This window comes from Hermetia illucens, chromosome 2 (genome assembly GCF_905115235.1).
Source record: "Hermetia illucens chromosome 2, iHerIll2.2.curated.20191125, whole genome shotgun sequence".
In the NCBI taxonomy this organism is placed as follows: domain Eukaryota; kingdom Metazoa; phylum Arthropoda; class Insecta; order Diptera; family Stratiomyidae; genus Hermetia; species Hermetia illucens.
The window spans coordinates 61,279,480-61,301,656 of NC_051850.1; the positions used below are offsets into that span (position 1 = coordinate 61,279,480).

The 22,177-nt window shown below is 36.9% G+C and overlaps 2 protein-coding genes across 4 annotated transcripts in view; one reads left to right on the forward strand and one right to left on the reverse strand.

Annotated features, from left to right (window-relative positions):
* Nucleotides 1-3,300, forward strand: part of LOC119647427 (major facilitator superfamily domain-containing protein 8) — a 37,894-nt gene extending 34,594 nt beyond the window's left edge. For all 3 annotated transcript variants that reach the window (XM_038048334.1, XM_038048335.1, XM_038048336.1), the window contains exons 4-7: nt 1,817-2,079; nt 2,134-2,285; nt 2,343-2,969; nt 3,035-3,300. In XM_038048334.1, coding sequence (XP_037904262.1) covers nt 1,817-2,079; nt 2,134-2,285; nt 2,343-2,969; nt 3,035-3,140 — 1,148 coding nt within the window. In that variant the 3' untranslated portion in view covers nt 3,141-3,300. The remainder of the gene's footprint in view (nt 1-1,816; nt 2,080-2,133; nt 2,286-2,342; nt 2,970-3,034) is intronic.
* LOC119647426 (organic cation transporter protein-like) lies at nt 3,249-20,679 on the reverse strand. Its single transcript, XM_038048333.1, has 6 exons — nt 20,318-20,679; nt 19,991-20,240; nt 4,755-4,861; nt 3,877-4,661; nt 3,634-3,815; nt 3,249-3,554 (listed from the first exon to the last, which is right to left on the reverse strand). The coding sequence occupies exons 1-6, from the start codon at nt 20,473-20,475 to the stop codon at nt 3,381-3,383; spliced, it is 1,656 nt and encodes a 551-aa protein (XP_037904261.1). The 5' UTR covers nt 20,476-20,679; the 3' UTR covers nt 3,249-3,380.
* Nucleotides 20,680-22,177: the final 1,498 nt, after the last annotated feature.

Genomic DNA, 22,177 nt, shown 5'->3' on the forward strand with positions numbered 1-22,177 from the left:
ACTGAACTTGACCTTAGTTTGAAATAATTAGACGTACAAGAAGACGCAGGGAACAAGTCGTTCCCGAAATATCACTACATGCGAATAAAATAAATTATACTAGCGAAAAAGCAAAAAGCGATCAAATCGAAAACAACAAAATTCCAAATGCGTCTGTTGGAAAGATTGTCCGTTAAGTATGAGGAAGTGTATGCAATTGCACTCCTACAGCAACCCTACTCCTGTGAAAATTGGGCGTTGTCAACAAAAATTCGGGCAGCTGCATTGCCAGGTGCGATCCCATATACCTTATACCAACTGCGCAGCTCAAGTGTTCAGCAACGGCTACAGACAGAAAAAGACAAAGAGAGAAATTAATGAGTCAATCAGAGACGCTATGTTGAAGATTCTCGTAAATTTTCACTAGAATTACAAGAATGAGCAGATGGAACTCAGACGGACGATATCTTAAAAATCCACGCAAATACCCGGAGTCAAAGTTGTCTCAACGGACCCATTTCTGAGAAAAAACTCAAAATCAAAGCTTAATTACTCTCAATTATCTAATCATATCAACTTCCCTACTACACATTAAATGCGTACAATTCAGTTCTAGCTGACATTCATCTAAGTATTATAATTGAAGTTAATCCGAAATTGATCAATTTATGAGTATTTTACTCAAAAAGTTCAAACAGTGAAGTAAAGAAAATAAATGTAATTTCAAATAAGCAACATACATTTGGTGCCATCTCTAGACTTGCTGTTGTTATTAATATTATGCATATATGTATGTCGAGACGGACAATATAGTTAGACGAAACACAATTAATTAGCCTTATTTCAATTGACAACCAAAAGATTTATACAGATCTCGAACAAATTTAGAAATGTGTGATCGTCAGACTGTCGTTTTATTGGTGTTAATCTTCAGTCCGAATCTGCTTGCCTTCTTCTTCAAGTACAGAGCCCTGTAGCCAAAGTCCCCCATTCCCCTCGCGTTTTGTTGTTGATGAAAGAATAACCAGATGTAACCAATGTATTAGAACCGTTTGAAAAAAGATAGCATCGTCCATTGGTATCTTCCATAGCTTCCAAACAAGACAGTATGGAAGACATAAAAAACTTCAGATTGCCAGAATTTATGCATGATTGGAAGTAGTAGCTCTGCAGATGTGGCCGGTGCTGCAAAAACCTCGACAAATCTAGAAAGCCTCTCCTGATCTGCATGTAGTTGTTTCTATAAAGACACCTCCTCTGCTTCGGAAATTTCTGCTGGTGCGTAGCTCTGCAATATTGTCATGCTGCTTAACCTGGAACCCTCGATACCATTGTTGAGGCACATACATGTATTTTAGACATCTATTGAAAATTCTTTCAGTTGCCTTTTACGACAAAACCGGGTATTATTTGAATGCATTCTTAAACCCCAGCTCAATGGGAAGAATGACAGGAAAACAGTAAGCGGATTTTAACATTTTTTTAGGAAATTATTAAAAGCTCAGGCACTGGGTTACATGTAAATGTAAATAAACTAAGAAAAATATTTTAATATTGTCGCTGTTGGCACTTTCGGTCACGCTGCTCCCAGGGCAGAGGTGAGGCAGCATCTGATGAGTTACCTCTGCGCTGGACGAAACCGTCAGTAATTTTTGATTTTTAATGCTTGGGGTGCTATGCTCCAAACTAGGGATCCATGGACTAGAAAACGTGGGAGTAAGTTGCTCCTCATCTAGTTCGGTCCACCATTAAGTGGATGTGGACTTAGGATCCCGCATACCCTTAACTACTACCTAGATTGTCGCTTAGTTATAAATTATATTATATTAAATTTCAGCGAACATTGCGGTATGCCGGTCATATCTGTCTGCTGCCACACGGTTAAGTGAGCGGACAGGAGCAGTTTCGATGGTTTCACTGGCTCAAGTTTTAGGTTTTATTGTTGGTCCTGGTCTTCAGGCTGCCGTCACACCATTAGGAGACAAAGGGGTTGTGCTAATACCGAAGGTTTTGATATTAAACATGTATACAGCTGCTGGCTGGATAAACGTATTCATGGGTATAGGAAACATCATAATGTTTCTGCCATCTATGTTTCAGGTTTGTGTGCTGTACACCGATTGAAGTTGTTAATTAATGGTTCTAAATTCACAGGAACGAAAAATAGCGGCGAGAGAAGTGATGGTTATGCAAGGAAAGGGATCGGAAAAGGAGACATGGAAAAGCATCAAACCAGATTATGTATCAGCTTGGACATTAATAGTAGCATTCTTCGTTCTTGTTTTTAATTTTGTTTTACTCGAGACGTAAGCGGATTCATTAGCAAAGTAGTTTGCAATTTTCTAAGAAAAGTAATATTTCAGGCTTGGCACGTCACTGACTATGGATCAATTTGCTTGGTCCAAAACAGAAGCTCTTTACTACATGGGAATTTTGATGTCGGTTGGAGCTATAGTTGCTTGCATTACATTTGTAGCAATTGGACCTCTCTGCAAAAGGTTCCCAGAACAACAAGTGCTGATCTGGGGTGGATTTTCCTTGATGGTTATAGGCAGGCTTTCATATATACCATGGGGAGATGCGCCTGCTAAAATAGCCGAAACATACAATGCGACATTGAAGGAACCAAATCTTGCCAACAACTTTACAGCAATTTCACCGGATGATCCTCGATTTTTGGGATGTCCGGAGTCACAAACGTGGTGTTTCGATACTCCCGCGCTAACTATAACTCAATTTTTGTTGGGCTACGCATTCACATCCATAGGCTACCCTATTGGTGTTACATTAATTCAAACGATTTTCTCAAAAATTCTTGGACCCCGACCGCAAGGTGTATGGATGGGACTGATGACCGGTTCTGGATGCCTTTCACGTGTTATGGGACCAGTGTTTGTAGGCTCAATATATACACGATTAGGTACATACTGGACATTTGGTTTCACATCAGTTATGATGTTTGTTTCCATGATTTGGCTCCTAATATTTAGGTAATAATATTCATAGTATAGAATCCTTAAAATCTTTATATTGTTTTGGTATTTTACATTTGCAGTAATCGCCTAATTCCGCCGAATTTCGAGAAGCCTTCTGTAGAAATGCAAGAGTTGAATCCAAAAGTAAACAATGAAAATGATATTGAAAATAATGTTAAGAGTTGACTGACATAAAAGACTTGTTTTTTACTAGCTATAATGTTAAATATTTTGAAGATATTGTATTTTCTAGCAACTAAAGTGCAAAAAAAAATTGAGAAAAAATGCTGTATATAATTTTGACGACGCGAAATCAAACAATAAGGGAATATATTGTTGAATGAGACTTAATTTTTGATGTTACTGTACAAGCTTTATGATATTACAAACATTTTTTATATCGAAAACTATTTATGATGACTTTCCTTAAGAATTGGCCCCGTCTGGTTTTTCTAATTTCTTTTCGCCTACATTTTCTGCATCTACTATTGTTGTAGGGAGTTTAGTGTCAAGTGTTTCAGGGAACCTCAGCACTAGAAGACCTGATGTCACCGCAAACGTTCCAAACAATATTAATGGCAATGATGGAACATATTGTGCCTACAACAGAAGAAGATAAAAAGTTAGTAAGTAGTTTCGAAAAACAAGTCTGTTCATCGAATTAGCTTTTGTTACATACAATTAATGGCGTTTGCGGGGCAACCATAGAGCCTATTCTTCCAAACATTGAACAGAAGGAAAGCAAACTTTGGCGAAGATTCGTTGGGAAGAGTTCCGAAACATAAATATATAAAACTGTAAAGGATACTCCGATTGCAAATTTCCCTATGAGGAACAGAAGGAATGCCAGCCATGGTTGTCCTGTAATGAAGAAATGTACACTTTAATGCTATTCTCTAAAATTCATTTGATATTCAATTACTTTGAGTCGCGAAACATGATAAGAAGCAAGCCACTCCGCTAATAATTAGTGATCCACTTTGCGACGGTCGCCTCCCCAACTTACTCATCACGATATAGGATATTAAAAATCCTGGTAATTCGACTAAGCAAGCGAATATAAAATTCATATGTTTATCTCCAGCCAAAGTTACTGAGTTTAAACTGAGTCCATAGTACACTAGTGTATTAGTTATGAAACAAAAGCAGCAATTTGCGATCCGCCAGAGAAGTTTTGGTGATTTGAAAATATCTCGAATTGGATAGGACTCACAAGATGATTGCTTAGAAGTAGTTTTAACTAACTCATTGTCTGCGTACAAATCCTTGAGCGATGCTTCCGATAGATTGGTTTTATTCAATTTTGCAGCACGGTTGAGAGCGGTTGTTGCTTCCTCGTATCTGCTTTGAACCAGCAGCCAGCGAACACTTTCATTTATAAACCAAAAGTAAAATATATGCACCAGTCCAGGTATTGTCAAAATCCTTAATAAGCTTCTCCAATCAGTAACGTATATAGCCACAACCCCCATGGAAGCGTTGCCGAGTGGAATGAAAAGGGTCAATATAATTGATGCTAAAACTCGCTTCTCAGGTCCAACCATTTCCATTGCAAGCACCATACAAGTTGGAAATAGCACGATGCCAACAGCCGCATCCAATGATTCGAAAATGGCAAACATGATATAATCAACTGAGAACGAGCGGATGATGCCCATCAACGCACTAAGTGTTCCAGCCAGTGCCAAGGTGGTGCGTCGACCATATCTGATTATTTAATGAAATCAAATTTGAATGAGATTTGAAAATATGATTGAAATAATCCATTCAAATCGAATCTGTTGATATTGTATACATTACCGATCTGAGACATAGCCGCCGAGCGGAACACCAATCAGCTGGCCAAAACTGTTGAGTGTTCCTACAAGGGCCAGTTTCCACCCATTATGGGAGCACAGTAGATTGAACTGAAATTAGAAGAATTGTCCTGGTTAGTTTTTAATTCAATTAGTTAGTTATCAGCTCGCGGCATATATTGTACGGCGGCATATTTTACACTAATATGGGATTAAATCTCCCGGTGAAACCGTTTGTAATGAGAACAACATGAGTGTAGGTTAATTTTTACTTGACAAGGGAGTGTTTAGCGATTCAAAGTGCTTCGGCTTGAAACTATCTAAGCTTGGTATGCTCTCATTTTACGAGCTTCTGATTTTTAAATTTCTGTGTAAAAAAAACTTTATTAAAGTAGGTTCACTGCTTGTCACAAGCATTTTCTCTAAAACGCCTACACCGATTCAAGCAAAATTTCGTGGACATATGGGAACTATGAAATCCCACGCATCCAATGAATTCACGTGGAGAGACTCCCCATACGCATACAAAGGGGGGATATACATTTTTTTTCAACAAATGTACCCTTGTGGGGCATCCAATGAAAGGTCTCAGTTAGTGCTTTCTCAAGCAGATCTTAGTTCATTCAATCCAAGTTTCGGTAAAATCCGCCTATTAGTATCCAAGCTAAATCAGTTCAAAGTTATCAATTTCGCACGAATTTGCCGCATTTTAAGTCATAAGAATAAGATGCCGATGTTATAATTAAGGGGGTCATCCCATGTGTCGGATCCGAGGAATCGATTTTTTTTTCTGGCATCAATTGTATCTAGATATAGAATAAATGGGCAAAGTGATTTTTTGGTATTCGGAGTCGTTCGGAAATTACAGTGTTAAACAGGTTAAATGTCAAATGCCAAGTTCTGTCGATTGCGGTAATAAAGTGCGTATTTATCGGTCCGAATGAAGTTCGAATAACTTCGCTAAAATCATAAGAACTGAGGCCAAGGCTTTACATGTGTTTCTTCAAGAAACCTAAGGTTTATGGACTAGATATAGCAGACTAATGGTCAGTTAAGATTTTATGGTTGAAAAGCGCATTCTCCTTTTTAAATGCGTTTTTCCCGAAGCTGCATGTTGAGAATCGGCTGCCACCATATCCGAAAATCTATCCAATGAAATTCTTTGAAATTTTCAGGACTTATTTAGAACATATTTCTACGGTCAAACTAGGGCAATTGCGATTCATTCAGTAGTTTTTTTTATTCATTAAAGAAGCCTTAAAAAACCCCAAAATTCACAAAAAAAAAGTTTAACAAGGCACCAAAAATTTAGTTTTCAATATTTTTTGATAATCCTAGTTTGCGGACTGCACTTTACAATGTCGTTTATATTTTTTGTTTAAGATGATCACAGCGCCCTCTAGCGTAGCAGCAGAAAAACGCCCTTTTTGGAGATGGCTGTATAAGTTGCTCCGTATTTCAATAATGAACTATGCTACCGGGCTGGAAAAGTTACCACGCATGTTCAAAATATTAATAAACATATGGTGAAATATTCATATTTGTACTTTTATCCAATTCTTCACAAAAAAATTTCAAAGAAGAAAAAAAAGCGGTCTTTACACGGGATGACCCCCTTAATGAGAATAATTGACATACGAGCGAAATTTTATGAAAAGCTATTTCTTCCTACTCCTTTTTAAGGTTTTGTGTCCGCGTCTATCGGGTTGTCGGTCTGTCTGTCACACAGGATTTACTCCAAAACTGGTGGAGCTATCATCATCACATTTGGTGAGAATATGTTGTCTATGAACCGCTTCACAGTAGCGTCATTTTATTTTGGGTCTAACGGGGTTCTTCATATATGCGAAAGAGGGATTAAAATGTTCACAGAATATAGGCATGTGGGATTGGATGAAATAAGTAAGTAAAGTTGTGTATTTCTCGTGGATTGACCGCACTCTAAGACGTGTACGACGCCAATCAATTTAAATGCGCATATACGTATGCATTAGTATGCGGTAATAGACAATGTTTGTTTTTCTAGGATGAGCACAATATTTATGTCTTTAATATATACATAAGTGAATCTTAGAGTTTGGCAATATATAAAAGAATATTTTGTATTACTATCTACCTATATATTGAAAAACGTGCATAGAAAGTTCCTCATATAAGATGAACACAAAAACTTCATACCCGAAATGCCCACCTTCCGGTATTCTGACTTGTTTATAGTTATTTTAGATGAACTCCTTTACACTTGCTAATAATGACGAACTCCTAGTGTGAAGCACTACACTGTATAGAGCTAGCATTGAGGAAAGTATCACGAATAATACTGGAAAGTTTCTTGTAAATCCGGTTATTAGTATCAAAGTTATAACAGTTCAAACTTACCAATGCAATGCCATGCAAATAAAATGCTAACGTAATAATTAACGAGAATAATTGACATACGAGTGAAATTCTAAAACCCCATGTGTCATGAAGAAGCTGATTTCCCCTACTGTTGAAAACTAAACCTCATTAAAATCAGGGCACTGTCGGTATGTCTGTCACTTTTCTCAGAAATGAATGTATTGATTGGCACCAAATTTGCTGGAAAGGTAGGAACTACATGCAAGGAATATAGGTCAAAGCGGGATGCGAAATCTTTTTTCACCGAATATCATGTGGGGTATCAAATGAAAGGCATCGATTAGTGCTTTTCAAAGGAAATATTAGTTTTCGCATTGGTTTTAAAAGAAAGGAGTGCGGGAGTTGGAGAGGACTTATAGCTTCAAGGACTCATTTCAGAAACTACCCAACGGGAAAATCTGAAAAAAATGATGGTGGTCCGTGAACATGGTATCTAGGCCTCGAAATACTATCCGTTAAGATATCTGCCTAAATAAATTAATAATAGTATATTTTGAAAATTTACTGCGAAGACATCTCCCAGTTCCGGTGGGTTTGCATCTGTTTTCGGTGAACTTCTCCGCATTTGCTAATAATATTGAACTCCTAGTACGAAGCATATGAAGTTGGCTATTATCCGTATAATACTTTCCAGAATAAATTGGTTGTGTGTAAAAAATAGTGCACTATTGAATCTTTAATTATGTATACCGGGAACTGCACTCAAATTTCCTCACAGAAGGAAATACAAAACCTTTCATACCTGAAGCATCCAGTTTCCTGTGGGGAGACTTTTTTGTTAATATGTTTTTTTTTCTTGGATTTATTAAAGAACAATTAATGTCTTATAGAAGGTAATCATGTTACTTAGATGTGTACCAAGTTTCAAGACAATCGGCTGAATAGTTTTCGCACTATCGTGTACGACAATTTTGAAAATGTAGTTTTGAAATAAACACATTTAAAGTTTTGAGTGACTATGTGGGAAAAACTTGTCCGTTTAACAGGATTACAGCGGATGTGTAAATGAACGAAACATCCATAAGCAGATTTTACATTTTACAAGGCACAAGTGTCCGTATTGAAAAAATACTTTTGAAGACTAGATGTTTTGGTGTTTATAATTTTCTTTATAATTTTTTGAATTGCGCTTTCAAATTTTGGAGAAATGTTCTTCAAGTATAGTAATTGATGAATAGAAGTAACACCATATTTTACTATAACAATGCTAACTTTGCATTGCTGCACTCTTTCGGAGAAATATTGCGGAATCAGGTTGGCAGCAATTGGTCCAAACTCAGTATACCCCTGATCCGACCTCTTCAGATTTTGACTTGTTCCCGTTATTCATATGGTAAACAGGCGGTCATCAATGACAAAGAATGCTCTTACAAGTTGGCTGATCGGTGAGGACAAGAAGTTTTCTGCGACTTTTGGAAAATCAAAAAGATTTTAGTCCGTACTGAACTTATCACGCCTGCCATAAACACAAATTGTTTCAAAGGTTTCGAGAAATGTGAGTGGAGTGAAGACGACTATTTGTCATGGCTTTTTTTTCGAACGCAAGGAGAATGAAGCAGGAAAAATTTGACGACGATGTTGATCGAATTCTAGAAGACATTCGCCAGATTCCAAGAAACGAAAACGACGGTGAGAATGATGATGATATTAACGCTACAATAAAAATACCCGATACAGAAGAAGAATTCTCCCAATCAATCACTAATTTGTAAATATCAATTTTATCAACGCCGAGTGTACCGGGCTTAAAGTTTTTGTTAGAAGACCACAATTTTCCGTTATTATTGAATGTATTGTATGCTTTCATTCAACCATTTTATAATAAATGCCTTATAATAAATGGATGAACATATACAAACATACATATGTATAAATGAAGTATGCACATGCATATGGTTACGAATTTTAATTTTCTGAGTCAAAATTCCTATAATTCGAACAATTTATCCCAGGAAATGAGAGTTGACTTAGAGGGGTTTTTCTGTAACTGAAAGGAAGCAACAATATGTAATACAAAATAACGTAACACATTTCGGAGACGGGAAGCTTCATTCGCACGCAAAATTAGCGAACTTAGAAAAATTTCCAATTAGCCGCTAAAATTTATAGTAATCACAATATTCCAAGGGTCCAAAGGGCCATTACTAAGAAAGGATAGTGAAATTTTCGATTTTATATTTTGGTATTTTTGTGTAAAAAAAGAACTGATGGTAAAATCCAAATTTCAGGCATACAAAAGTATAGCTCACTAAAGCATTTCAGGATGAATATTGTTGTTGTAAGGATAATTAGTGACCCATTTTTATGGCAAAATATAAAAGTCAGAAGGAGTCCTGCGATGTCTTGCAGAACAAGGTTTCGTGAAAGTGAAATAAGAGCACGATTCATTTAAAAAATTACAAAGAATATTAGGAGAAACGAGAAAGTGGTAAAGAATTTGCAGGTAGACTCGAAGGGCTATCGGAAAAGTCGGTTACATGCAAACTTCGTTGTCTAGCAGGGAAATATTGGCAGACTATATTACGAGAAGCATCCAATTCCTCCTTACTGGCATATCATGGCTAAAGTTTTGCGACGATTTAACGAAAAAAAGTAAAAGAAATTAGCGGTTACAGTGGTCCATAGCTAGAAGCGTGCCATGTTCCCGAAAACGCACTTTCACTGGAAGAAAACCTGACGAACAATTATTTTCACTAACAAAAAGAAGTTTAATTTGAATGGAACTAATGGTTACGGTTTTTATATTCATGTTCTGTGAAAGGACGAAAGAATTTCGAGTTGCCATGAAATGGAGGGAGGTTTCGTAATGGTTTGGACTGAAATTGGGTACCAGGGGAAAAGTGACAATAATAAAGTTTATTTTTAGTCAAATCGAAGTCAATGGTCAGGGAATGCAAATGACCGAAAGACGTATGATCTTTCAACGCAACAACAAATGTTAGTGGTATTCTATCACGCTGTTCTTTTCTGGTGACACGCAATAGAAAACGGTCGAAGACCTTAAGAATACCATAGTTCGGTGTTGGCGAGAAATGTCACATCCAAATATAAAGCTTGGTTAAAAAGGAGAAATAATAAAAAAGGAAGAGCAATTATTGAAAATTGTATTTTTTTAATTAAATTTTCAAATTAAAAGGATTTTCTGGCATCTATGCTTTTGCATGCTTGAATTTTGACATTTTTACCTAAATTTAATAATAATGCTTGCTAAAACAGACAGTTTTTCCATCAGTTTACAAATAGCGGGTAGACTTATATTTAAATTTGATTTAAAAGTCTAAAACTACTACTGGTCCATTCTTTTCGTATGACGGGGTAGGCGCCTCGAGTATAATGATATTATGATTTCTTAAAGAAGTTTTGGTGAGAGACTGCTACCTAATCAGAAATAACTTGTCTAGTATTTTTCAAATCAAGTTTTAAGAGTTGGGTACAATAGAAATATATATGAACAGAAAAAAGAGACTTCTTTACTTATCATTCTAATCTGTATACTATCTAACTGGATCTAATTTACAATCACCTAAAAAAATAGAGGTAAAATGCTTCATTTTTCATTCACTAACCACTCACAATCACACTTAACTTCGGTAATCGCTAAAATTCGGTTTTTAATATCAGTTACTCTTGATGTCTTCTTCAGTAATTGTTAACATAATATAATGGGTGTATATGACTAACACTATTTAGCAAATGAACTTTACTTAACTGGCGTTGGCTAATGCGAATACTCTCTATAGACCATTAGCATATCAGATTATTCCCTTAAATCTGGTTCAGACATTATGACGTTATAGGATACAGTAATTTCGCATGAAAGAAAAATGAGCTACTATAATCTTGTTGATTATATGTGTCAAACAAAACTATCACAACTGATTTACTCGGAATTGTCACGAAATTTGGTAAGAAGGTGTGCTCAGTGAATCCTTTTATATATAGCAAATTGCGCCATTTTGTGTTAAGTTTTAGGGGGCTCCCCATACATGCGAAAAGGCGGTATACAGAATATGGTCATATTGAGTATCAAATAAAAGCGCTTGATTAGTATCATACTTTTCGAAACTTATTTCTGATATTGGGTGAAACATAGGGGAGTGAAGGTTCAAAATGTGTGCCCCAACAAGTGAAACAGGTCTCGCTCTCAGAACCTATCCAACCGAAAAATCTGAAAAAATTGACAATGTTGCATCTATACGAAATCAAAACCTCACAATACATCAGATTCCGATACCTGCTTAAATCAAGTTAATAATACTATATATATAATTTACTCGAAAACCCCCTTAAGTTCATCTTAGAAGTATAAAATTTGGCATCAGTATAGGTGGTAATTTAGGACATAATATTGAAAAGTGCGAACAGAATGCAAGCATTATTAACAAAGTTATACAAGGTTAAAATTTTGCATTTCAGGAAAATTTATTGCCCTCTAAGCCCTGTATGATGTCATCATCATATAAAGTCTATTTATACCAACGGCACGGTTATGTAAAACACAACCTTATTAAAATTGGTTAGCTGTCTGGCTGTTTGTCTGTCACACGCGTTTTTTTCGGAAACGGTTGGCGATTGACGCCTAATTTGATAGAAAAGTAAGAACTATGAACGCTCACGCATACAGTGACTTACATCATTCTAGTCGAATTTAAGGGGATGTCCCCATACACGCAAAATGGAGTGTAAATTTTTTTTTCACCAAATTTAGTCATGTCGGGTTTTTGTGTATTTGTAAAAGAAAAGAAATAGCATTTGAGTGTACATTTGTCCCATTAGTACCTAGCACGTAATTTACCTGTATATTGGGTGAAAATATTTACTTTCGTTTGGTACTGACATTCAAAGCTTTAAACTTTCACAAAAGCGACAACTTTGAACTATTATAACTTTGTTGGTAATGGCGCGATTTTCACCAAGCTTGGTAGAATCATGCTCTATGTTATGACCTATATTACTGCACCGCACTCCTTACCTTTCCAACAAATGCCAAAGTTAAGAAGTGCTAACTGAGACCTTTAAACAAACACTTACACCCCCCCCCCCCCCTTTTGCATGTGCGATTTCCACCTTTCCTTCAGATTTGGCGGCAAAGTAGTTTTGGTTACTGGTTTTGAACATGTCATTTGTAGAAAAAATGCTTTTAAAGTTTCAATTTCAGGTCGTTTATGGTACCGATTCTTCCCTTTCAACGATTATATCTCAGTCAATTTTATTTGGATTGTTCTGAAATTTTAAGGATGTATTCTCAGATTCTTATACTTAAAAAAAACTTTTTTTTTCAAAGTCAAAAGTGGGGTTAACTACTTAAGGGGGTTTTCCTATGTGACGCTCCATCATTAGGTTAAACCTTCTTCTAGATTTTTTTTTGGCAGAAAAAATTAGTGAAATCTTCTTAATATCTTTATAGGTTATTATTGGGGCCTTGAGTTATAATACAGTTCTCAATTAAACGAAATTGATAATCATTTGCATTTGTTTTTATGGTCAAAGTGGGCTGCTCCAAAAGGTGGGTGGTTCCATTTGCAGTAATCTGGAACCAAAAGTTAAAACGTTTTCTGCTACTATGGTCCGAACCATGATTATAATCTTACCTTAAAAAGAAAAATATTAAAAAATGGCGCATATTTTTTGTTGAAAATGCAGAAGAAAATAAGATATTATTAATGATACTACATAATCGTGGTTCGAATCAGAACTGCTAATATGTAGAATAATATGTAAAAATTTCAGCTCGATCGGCTGAACGAAATTGTAGTTGTGCTTCCCAACAGTTGAAAAAATGTGGTTTCGAGAAAAACCCGTTTTGTAAGCAGATTAACATTGCGCGTGCTCTTCTATTTGCTGCAACTTGAAAAAATTTTGAATTTCGAATTAACATTTCTGTAGTGTATTCCCAATATATTCTCCTTTCAAAGTCACTTAGGGAAATCCTCTTAATGGATGGCCCATGAATGAAAGTGATGTTTTGTAGTTTTGAGATATCCATTTAATATTGTATACTTTTTTCTATGCATATCCGTTTCTGGCGACTCTGTTATTTGGATGGTTCGCAATTTCTTATCATTGATTATTTCGTGCAGGCTATGGGTAGCAGGATATCATCTTAAGACGGTCTGTTACGTTATCTCACCGATAAAATCTTCGAGCGTACTTTTGGTGCTATATCTGAAACAAACCTTGATGACTTGTTGTACCTCTTCAAAAAGATTCTTCTCATTATGGGCGGAATTTTCTGCAGGGTTATGAACGTTAATGAGAACGATATTAGAGAATTTACCTATCGAGCTCGTGGCATTTCAGATGTGCAATCGATATCAGTTATTATGTAGATCGAGTTTGTATTCTATGAGAAAATTTGCATCACATTTTCTTGTACATTGCATGTTAGCATCACAAATAAATGAAAAGTCTGGTTTACTTAATGCAGCTCTAAACAAATGGAACCATCTTTGCAGTTTTTGCTAGTAATGTATTGTCCTCCTTAGATATGTTTCACTCTCGAAGATTTGATATCAGTCCCCTTCCTCCGTTTCCAAAGATGCTTTTTTCAAACGGAACTAATCATTAGACTTATCAATAGGTCCGGTTCTGTTTATGCTTGTGTAATTTTTTTTTGTGTAAAAGTTTTCCTGTCCATGATCATTACGAACGAATAAATATTGCTAGACTTAGCTTTTTTTTTTGTTTTAGTAGAGACTCCCAAGTTGGTGCAAATAAATTTGTTTTTGCTAGACTTCCGTTTGTTGGTTGTTATTGGATCTTTTTTCCAATTTCTTTCATGGGGTTTAACTTCCTTTTGTAATATATACAGTACTAGTTGTACCCGACAGACGTCCGTCTAAGTATATTTGCAAAAACTGCTTGCCACGAAGCTTACTGGAGGTTATTTGGTCCCGCCAGATTTGCTCCAGAAGAATTTTTGGGGTATGTGCTCCCAGCGCGATTATTTGTGGTTGACCCTCTTGTAGTAGGGTGTGGTAGGTTCAAGGTGGTTATAGTTGTGCCCATATTGCGATCAGAGTTCCTTGTAGGTTCTAGTGTGGAGTTACGCTGTAAAACTCGGGGAACGTACCCCATAATTGCGGCGGGGGCCTGATTGTAGCCTCCAGATCAATTCGTGTCTGAAGAGAACAGACAATCCGCGCCTGATGTGTTTCAGCCATATCTAGGAGTAGGTTACAATAAAGTGGATAGCACCAAAATATTCGCCATTAAAAATCACATATGTATGCCAATTTTAATGTCGATCTACATTTGTTGGCTGTTCACTTCTTGCCCCAATTAATCAATGATTCGCATGCACCAAGAAAAGCTTTCTCAAGTTTAAGCGGAAGAATCGAATGGAATTTGTTCCATATGAAGGCATTTATTGCGTAGTACTCCTAAATTTTCCATAATTAAGCCCATCTTTTTTACTTCAAAGGCGCATCAACCGGTAACCGGACTAGGCCCGCCTTAATAAGGAACTCCAGACATCCCGATGTTGCGCGAGGTCCACCAATTCAATATCTCTAAAAACTGTCTGGCGTCCTAACTTAAGCCATCAGTTCATCTTAGGCAGGGTCTCCCTCGTCTTCTTTCTCCACCATAGATATTGCCCTTATAGACTTTCTGGGCTGGATCATCCTAATCGATATGGATTAAGTGACCCGCCTACCATAACCTATTGAGCCGGATTTTATCCACAACCGGACGGTCATGGTATCGCTCATAGATCTCGTCGTTATGTAGGCTACGGAATCGTCCACCCTAATGTAGGAGGCCAAAAATTCTTCGGAGGCTTCTTCTCTCGAACGCGACCAAGTGTTCGCAGTTTTCCTTGCTAAAAACCCAAGTCTCCGAGGAATACATAAGTACTGGTAAGATCATTGTTTTGTACAGTAAGAGCTTTGACCTTATGGTGAGACGTTTCGAACGAAACGGTTTTTGTAAGGTGTAACAACCGCGCGTGGATTTCATCATCATAGCTGTTATCGGTTGTGATTTTCAACTCTGGATAGGAGTGCGATTCGATGTTGTTCGTTTTTTGGTTTTTTGGCGCTGATGTTTTCATCGTATTAATGTGCAGCCCAAGATTTCGCTCCGATCTATATGAAGGTAGACTACACCTCGGGTTGTTCTTGCCATAATTTCAATATCGTCAGCATAGGCCAGTTTGGGTGGACTTGAAGAGGATAGTGCCTCTTATATAGTAAATTCAAAGCTAAATATGTTAAATTTTTTCATATTATGGTTTGTTTATAATTTCGATTGTTGAAATAAACTCAAATTCGAAAGTCAATTAGGTATACGAATAAACAAAAACTATCACCTAATTGCTGAGAGCAGGAGCCCCAACATGACTTTTATTCATTTATTATTCGACGAAACTGAAGGTCAAAATCAGGTTAAGTTGATGAGACCTGTTTTTTATCTTCATGGTATTCAGTTCCGCCATTATAATAGCTTTCTTTACTTGAGCCCCAAATACAACATCACTCATATTGGCTTCCTCAGAAAAATTTTACTGGCAATAGTGCGTTTACAATTTTCAGCTGAGTGACTAGCTTATATTAACTTACAAGTAAGTAATTTCAGTTGAAATAAGTTAAATTTATTGTTTATAATTAAGGTAGACAGCAAGGTATTATTATTTGTGTTATTGTAGGAAGTAGGAAGCAGTCGAAGTTTCTTCGCAGTAGATTAAATAGAACGGAATATTTGTTTTGTTAGTAAAGTAATAACAGTAATAGATAGCACCGAATATGTGAATGTACTGGATATTCAAACATCAAAGGAATAAATAAACTTAGGGAATATAAAAAAATTATGTACATTTAGTGCTTCTCTTTTTCATGTAGAAAAATTCGGAAACAGAAACAGTACATGGCTTAGCACTTTCTAAAATAAATTCCAGTCGTTTTTCAGGGAATCGTGAATACTTGCTAAACACAAATTTTCGTTCATTGTCCGAGTTGTCATAATCTTCGTAAATGCCGGATTTTACCTAATACTAGCACTAAGTGCCAAGCATTTGGGCTCGGACGATCCTACCTAATTAAAAACTAAAGGGGCGCTGGTGGTAGTGGCCGATGGTAGGTCAAGGGGAGAATCCGTAGAGAACTCCCCGCAACATCGAGAATGTATACTTCTGCATGGTTTGAACCAGACTGTGTGAGAGTCCCAGGATATCAAGGGAAGCCGTAAGGGAATTAGGTACAGTACCTGTAGCTGACAATATTATCGGAATTACAACCATCCGCTCGAGACGCCAAATTTCTTTGATTTCTCGAGCCAATGGCTCATAGATCACCTTCTTCTCTACGTATTTCCGTTCAATGTTGCTACTATGGGGGATAGCAACATCAATAATATACGTGGAGCGACCCGTCGTGTCACTAACAGTACGTCAGGCTTATTATGTGGAATATGGCGATCAGTTAGAACTTGCCGGTCCCAATACATGATGTAAACAGAACTATCAAAGACCGTTTGCGCTCATACCGGTAAACCGGACATGTTCCCGAGATCAACCCATGCTTTACGCATTATGCCTGGTAATGCATTGCGCCGATCCCATAACAGTGCAGCCAGAAAGAGATGGTTCAACGTCTCTAAAGCCGAATCACACATTCTGAACTGCATGATGTACTTTTTATAAGCTTGGGTGCCGACGGCGCCGTCATGAATGGCACACATGAATCCCTCCGTCTCAACAAAGAGCCCCCAGCACACAGCCATCTGTCCGACAAATGCAAATCGACAAATGGCTACTAAAAACAATTCGCGTGCTTACCGTGCATTGTTCGACTTCCATTCATCGATCCACTCTTGGTGCGACTTCACCCCAGTGGAGTCATCCCACAGTCTCCCTTAAAGACAGCCGAATGCAAGGGACTCGCTTGCTCTTTATTGTAAAAATAAGCGCGCAGCGAGACGACGTCAACCACGTCCCTACCTCCGATGTCAGGAGGCAGGTTCATTCGCTCCACGGCAGACTTTGGATGATGCATTCGGAATTTGGACATAGTTGTCCGTATCCACCGCTGGACATTTTCCAGATTGGTCATCGAATTCGGACAGCAGAGCATCCTCCAGATCACCAACTCCAGCATGGGTTCCTTGCAGAATTCCTAGGTACTTGTACAAGTTTGTCTCGGTCATAGCTTCGATGTGGAGGTCACCAATGCTATGTCCGGTATGCGGCTCGTGATGACCTTTGCGGATAGTTTGGATTCGACACTTGTCTAATCCAAACTCCATCCGAATATAACGGCTGTACATGTCTACTGTTCGCAACAGACTTATAAGATGGTCGTCAGTACCAGTATACAGCTCATCTAAATACATCAAGTGTGTCAGTTCACACTTAGCACGTAGGCCATATTTTATTTCAAAACCAGTGCCATACAAAACCAAACGGGACTCAACGAATCCCCCTGGAAGCTGCCTTTCCGTATATGGATGGGTTCTGAGGTATTAGCACCCTCAGATGAAGGCACTGATAAGGTGGTGTGCCACCCCTTCATGACTGTCGCTAGAAACTTTATTGGTTTGTGATCAATGCGATACAGATGTAGGATTTCGATTAGCCAGGTATGCGGAACGCTGTCGAAAGCCTTGGCATAATCAATATAACAACTAAAGAAGTTTCTTTGGCCTTTAGTTTCTTGTCCTACAACTACCGAGTCGATAATGGGTTGCTCTTTGCAACCGATTCGGTCCTCGAGGTGCGCATTGGCCCTTGCACTAATGATGGACGTTATGAAATTGTAGAGGGTTGGTAAGTAAGTAATCGGTCTTGTGTCTGCATTGTGTCCTTTTTAGGAATAAGGTAGGTAATCCCCGCAGTAAGGAAGGGTGGAAATTTCTCCGGACAACTCATGACCTGATTTATGCTGTGTGCCAATCGACTGTCTACGCTGCTAAATTTCTTATATCACAAATTCTGCACCCGATTCAGACCAGCGGCCCTCCAGTTCTTCGAACTTCACGCCTAGAGTCGAACCACCCCACGACTAGTGGTTTCGACGCCATGCTGTCCATTACGGGAGCCCAACCCAGTCACCAAATCAGACAACTCCCGCCGGTTATCCCTACCGGACTTTATATTTCTTCTTCTTCTCGTAAATGGATTTGCATTTTATACCTAAATGCCAGGTGTGGTGATAGCTTCCTCAGTGAGTAATCTGTAAGGTTGCAAACGTCCTGCCCTTTCCTCACCTACCCCCGGAGACACTGCGGTGGCGTGCGTTATGTTCGAGAATAACATTTTATTAAAGTCGGTTTATTGTCTTTTTTCAAAAACGGCTGCACCCATTGACCCGAAATTTGGTGGATAGGTTTAAGTCATGAACCTCCAAACATGCAGCATAATGACAGCTTGAGTATAGGGGGGTCCCTACATGCAAAAAAGGTGTGTATTTGTTTTCCGAATATAGCTATGGTGGGCAGCAAATGAAAAATGTCAATTAGCAACAGGTCTCTATTTCAACATTTCTTGGAAAGCCAGAAAATTCGTGATAGTGCCTATATATAACACGAAGGCCTCAATACAATCTATATTCTGATATCTGTTTGGATAAAATTAATTAAAGCATTATTTTATAAATTTACTACAAGCTCCTAAGTTCATCGCAGAATAATATTATTAAGAAAAGTCTATTGTTAAAAAATTGTTTACTTGGCATGAATTTACTACCCTAAGACATCATATATAAGCTAACGCTCATAAAAAAACACTTTCATCTTGCAGCATTATCATCATATTCTTCGCCAAAAATCAAATAGATCATGCAGACTTGTTAAAATTATATGTATTACATCAAATAAATTTAATAATTTCGTTCAATTTTTATTGAATTTATAACGCAATATTTTTCCCTTTATTATGACCAACCCTTTCTCAACGAAATTTAGCTCTGAGCTATTTGCGGGCTATGACCGAGACTTAGTCCCTAAAATATCCTAACACTGCTTAACCTATGCCAAAAAAATTAATTGATGGTAATTTGCTTGCAAAAAAATTTAAGAACGGTACATAATCATGTTGAGAGCCTTTTTTCCTGCCTGCTCAGTTAAAGCCTCGACAGTTGGCAAAAAGTAATTTTTATAGTTTCTACATAGGCTGTCTAATTCACAGTGCCTTCCAGCAATTTAATTTTTTTAACACCACGGCTTGTAACTGCTCCCCCAGACAGCAACGTATGGGAAATGTCTTACAATATTCTGTACTCATACTTATACGCCGCATCATAACTCCCGAATCTAGAAGTTTATTGTACTTTCATCAGAAGAAACCACATTAGTCCCATAATCCAGTGACCAATTTTCTCGCTCTTTGTACTAATTTAGTTAATGGGAACATATTTTCGCTGTTCGAAGAGGCCTTTTCGCTTGTCTGATATTGTTATTATTTACCCGCAACCGCCGTTTTACAGCTGAGCTGATTAAATTCGTGTGATAAGCACAATCTAATACATTATCAATCTCGGAAGCGGACTTACAAATTCACTTAGCAATTGATCTACCAATACTAATCAATGATGCAAGTTTTGCACTTTAACGTCGATTAACACTTTCGAAAAAGTTACACTGGGTTTAAATTAAATACTCCTACATGATAACCCATAACGCCTTTCATACTTGAAGCATGGAGCTTACGGTTTCCGATTTGTTATATGTATGTTTATTTTCCCAATTTTTATTGCTATTCTACTATTCTCACGAAGTAAAACCTTCATAAAACTAACAAAAAAGCTTGTCGTCCAAATTATTCACAATTCGAAAAAGGTACTCATTTTGAAAAAAACCCAATAATTATGGTCATTTAAGTAGAAATATTATCTTCACAATGCTCACCTCCGTTGCGATTGTCTTTCTGTCATCCTTGAATACAAATTCGTCACAGGATTCTATGGTTGACTGATCAAATAGATCATCCATGCAAACATGACTAGTGTCATTCTCGAAATCACTAGTGAAACCTCGCGATTTATATCGAGAACACTTGGCTGGAATTCCATTTTCATAGGGAATGCTATTATTTAGCCACGAGGGTAAAAATGCATAATGGGTGTTGTTATCTAAGTCACACTCATTTATATGGCATCTATAAAATTTGCACATAAATGAACATATATAATTTCGGATTCAAGTAAGGATTAGTTTTATTGTTTGATTTATCACCTGTGCTCTACACTACTTGCAGTAAAGATGTAACTTAACGAACGAAAGGCAGCTAGAAATATTGGTATACATAAAAACGCACAAGTAAGAATTTGAAATCCACCAAATTGACCAATTTCACTCAAAACCGAATCTAGATCGTGAATCTTTTTCTTCATTTTCGCGCAACCTATATGTAAACACTATCGCTGCTAAGTACCGCACAAGTGATATTTTCGAATTTAACGCCGTTGCAATACTAAAACAGGTAGTGTGTCAGATACATTCCGTATAAAATCAGTGCTCGGTGATTGTTAACTTTGAAACCGGCTTACTTGACTGTGAATAGGAAACAGTGCCACTTTACAACTAAACCTATGTTTATTTCATCCACCAAACTTAAGATTTAGATGGTCGCTCTTAAGAATGGAGAGAGTTGATGTCATATGTGAATACCTCATTAGATATGCTTACAGCCATTTTGACATTGAAAGCAAACCTGCTTGATGAATGAAAAAGTCGCTTCAAAATTTATTAGTGATGTGAAAGAAGTTCACAATACAAATAAATGTCACAAATGTAGAATGTATGATCTGTAGCTGTGGGAACAGCTTTGTTCTAAGAGGTGCTTTAGATTGTAGGAAAATTCCATTATCTGACTTTTTTTTTAAAAGAAATACAATAATCTTTTCAGTCGTACTTAGATGTATACATGGTGAATTATTTCAAGTTATTTACGAAGAGGCTTTTACCATGTTTCTATGTATCTGAAGCCACGAAAAGTCGAGTATAATTCATCAAATTGAAAATTTCGGAGAGAATCTATAAAAAAGTACACACACAAAAGTCCATGCAGAATCGTACATAATACTGTACTTATTATATAAAAGACGTTTAGTATTTTATAAGTATAAGAATGATTTCCACTACATATGCGATAATTTTATCATCATCATCAACGGCGCAACAACCGGTCTCTGGTCTAGTCCTACTTTATGTTAATAAGGAATTGCAGACACCCCGCTTTTGTGCCGAGGTCCAGCAATTCAATATCCTTAAAAGCTATCTGCCGTCCTGAACTACGCTATAATTTTATACAAACAATTGAAAAGAAAGAGCTCTTTCTATATATCTCAAAGAATTTAATATATCGTGTCTATGGTTAACTATAAGAAGCTCAACCTCACGACTATTGGAGAGGTTTGCACCATTTTAACTATAAATACATTGTTTGGAATGAATACTTCATTTCTATCGGAAAGTTTTATATCGGTTTCGGTATATGGCTGATCAGATATTTTGGTTCCCTGAATCACACAGGTTACGTATCAAGTTCTTTATACCAATGCTATTACCTTTAATTAATTCAAATAAAATATTTTCGAATTCACCTTCTATTTTTTTGTAATAATTGCACCTGAAGTTATTTTGTCAGGTGCCATCGGCGATATCTTCATTTTGTGAGAAAGTAAATGTTCCAAATGTCAATACACTATATGCAGATGCAACATATTGATGAATTAGTAAACAATCAGAAATAATGAAAGAGTTATGCAACTAGAAATGAAATTAGTTCGAAAATCGGACTTGTGCTTGTCAGGTTGCTTAGAATAGATATATTTTTTTAGTAGTATTTAGTATTTATCTTACATCGTAAGAGTGAAATGTATATATGCAATATATTTAACTTTTCATTGATTTATAGGCCAATGAATACATCAATTTCCTGAAAATAATCAATCCTTGGTTATATAACATTAAAAAAACAATCGTTGAAGAAGTTACATCAAAATGTTTTGTATACAATTAAAGTTTAGTTTCATTTGTACCACTCCGGTATCTTGGATCAGTTTATAAGGGTTAATATTACTTTCAATGGTT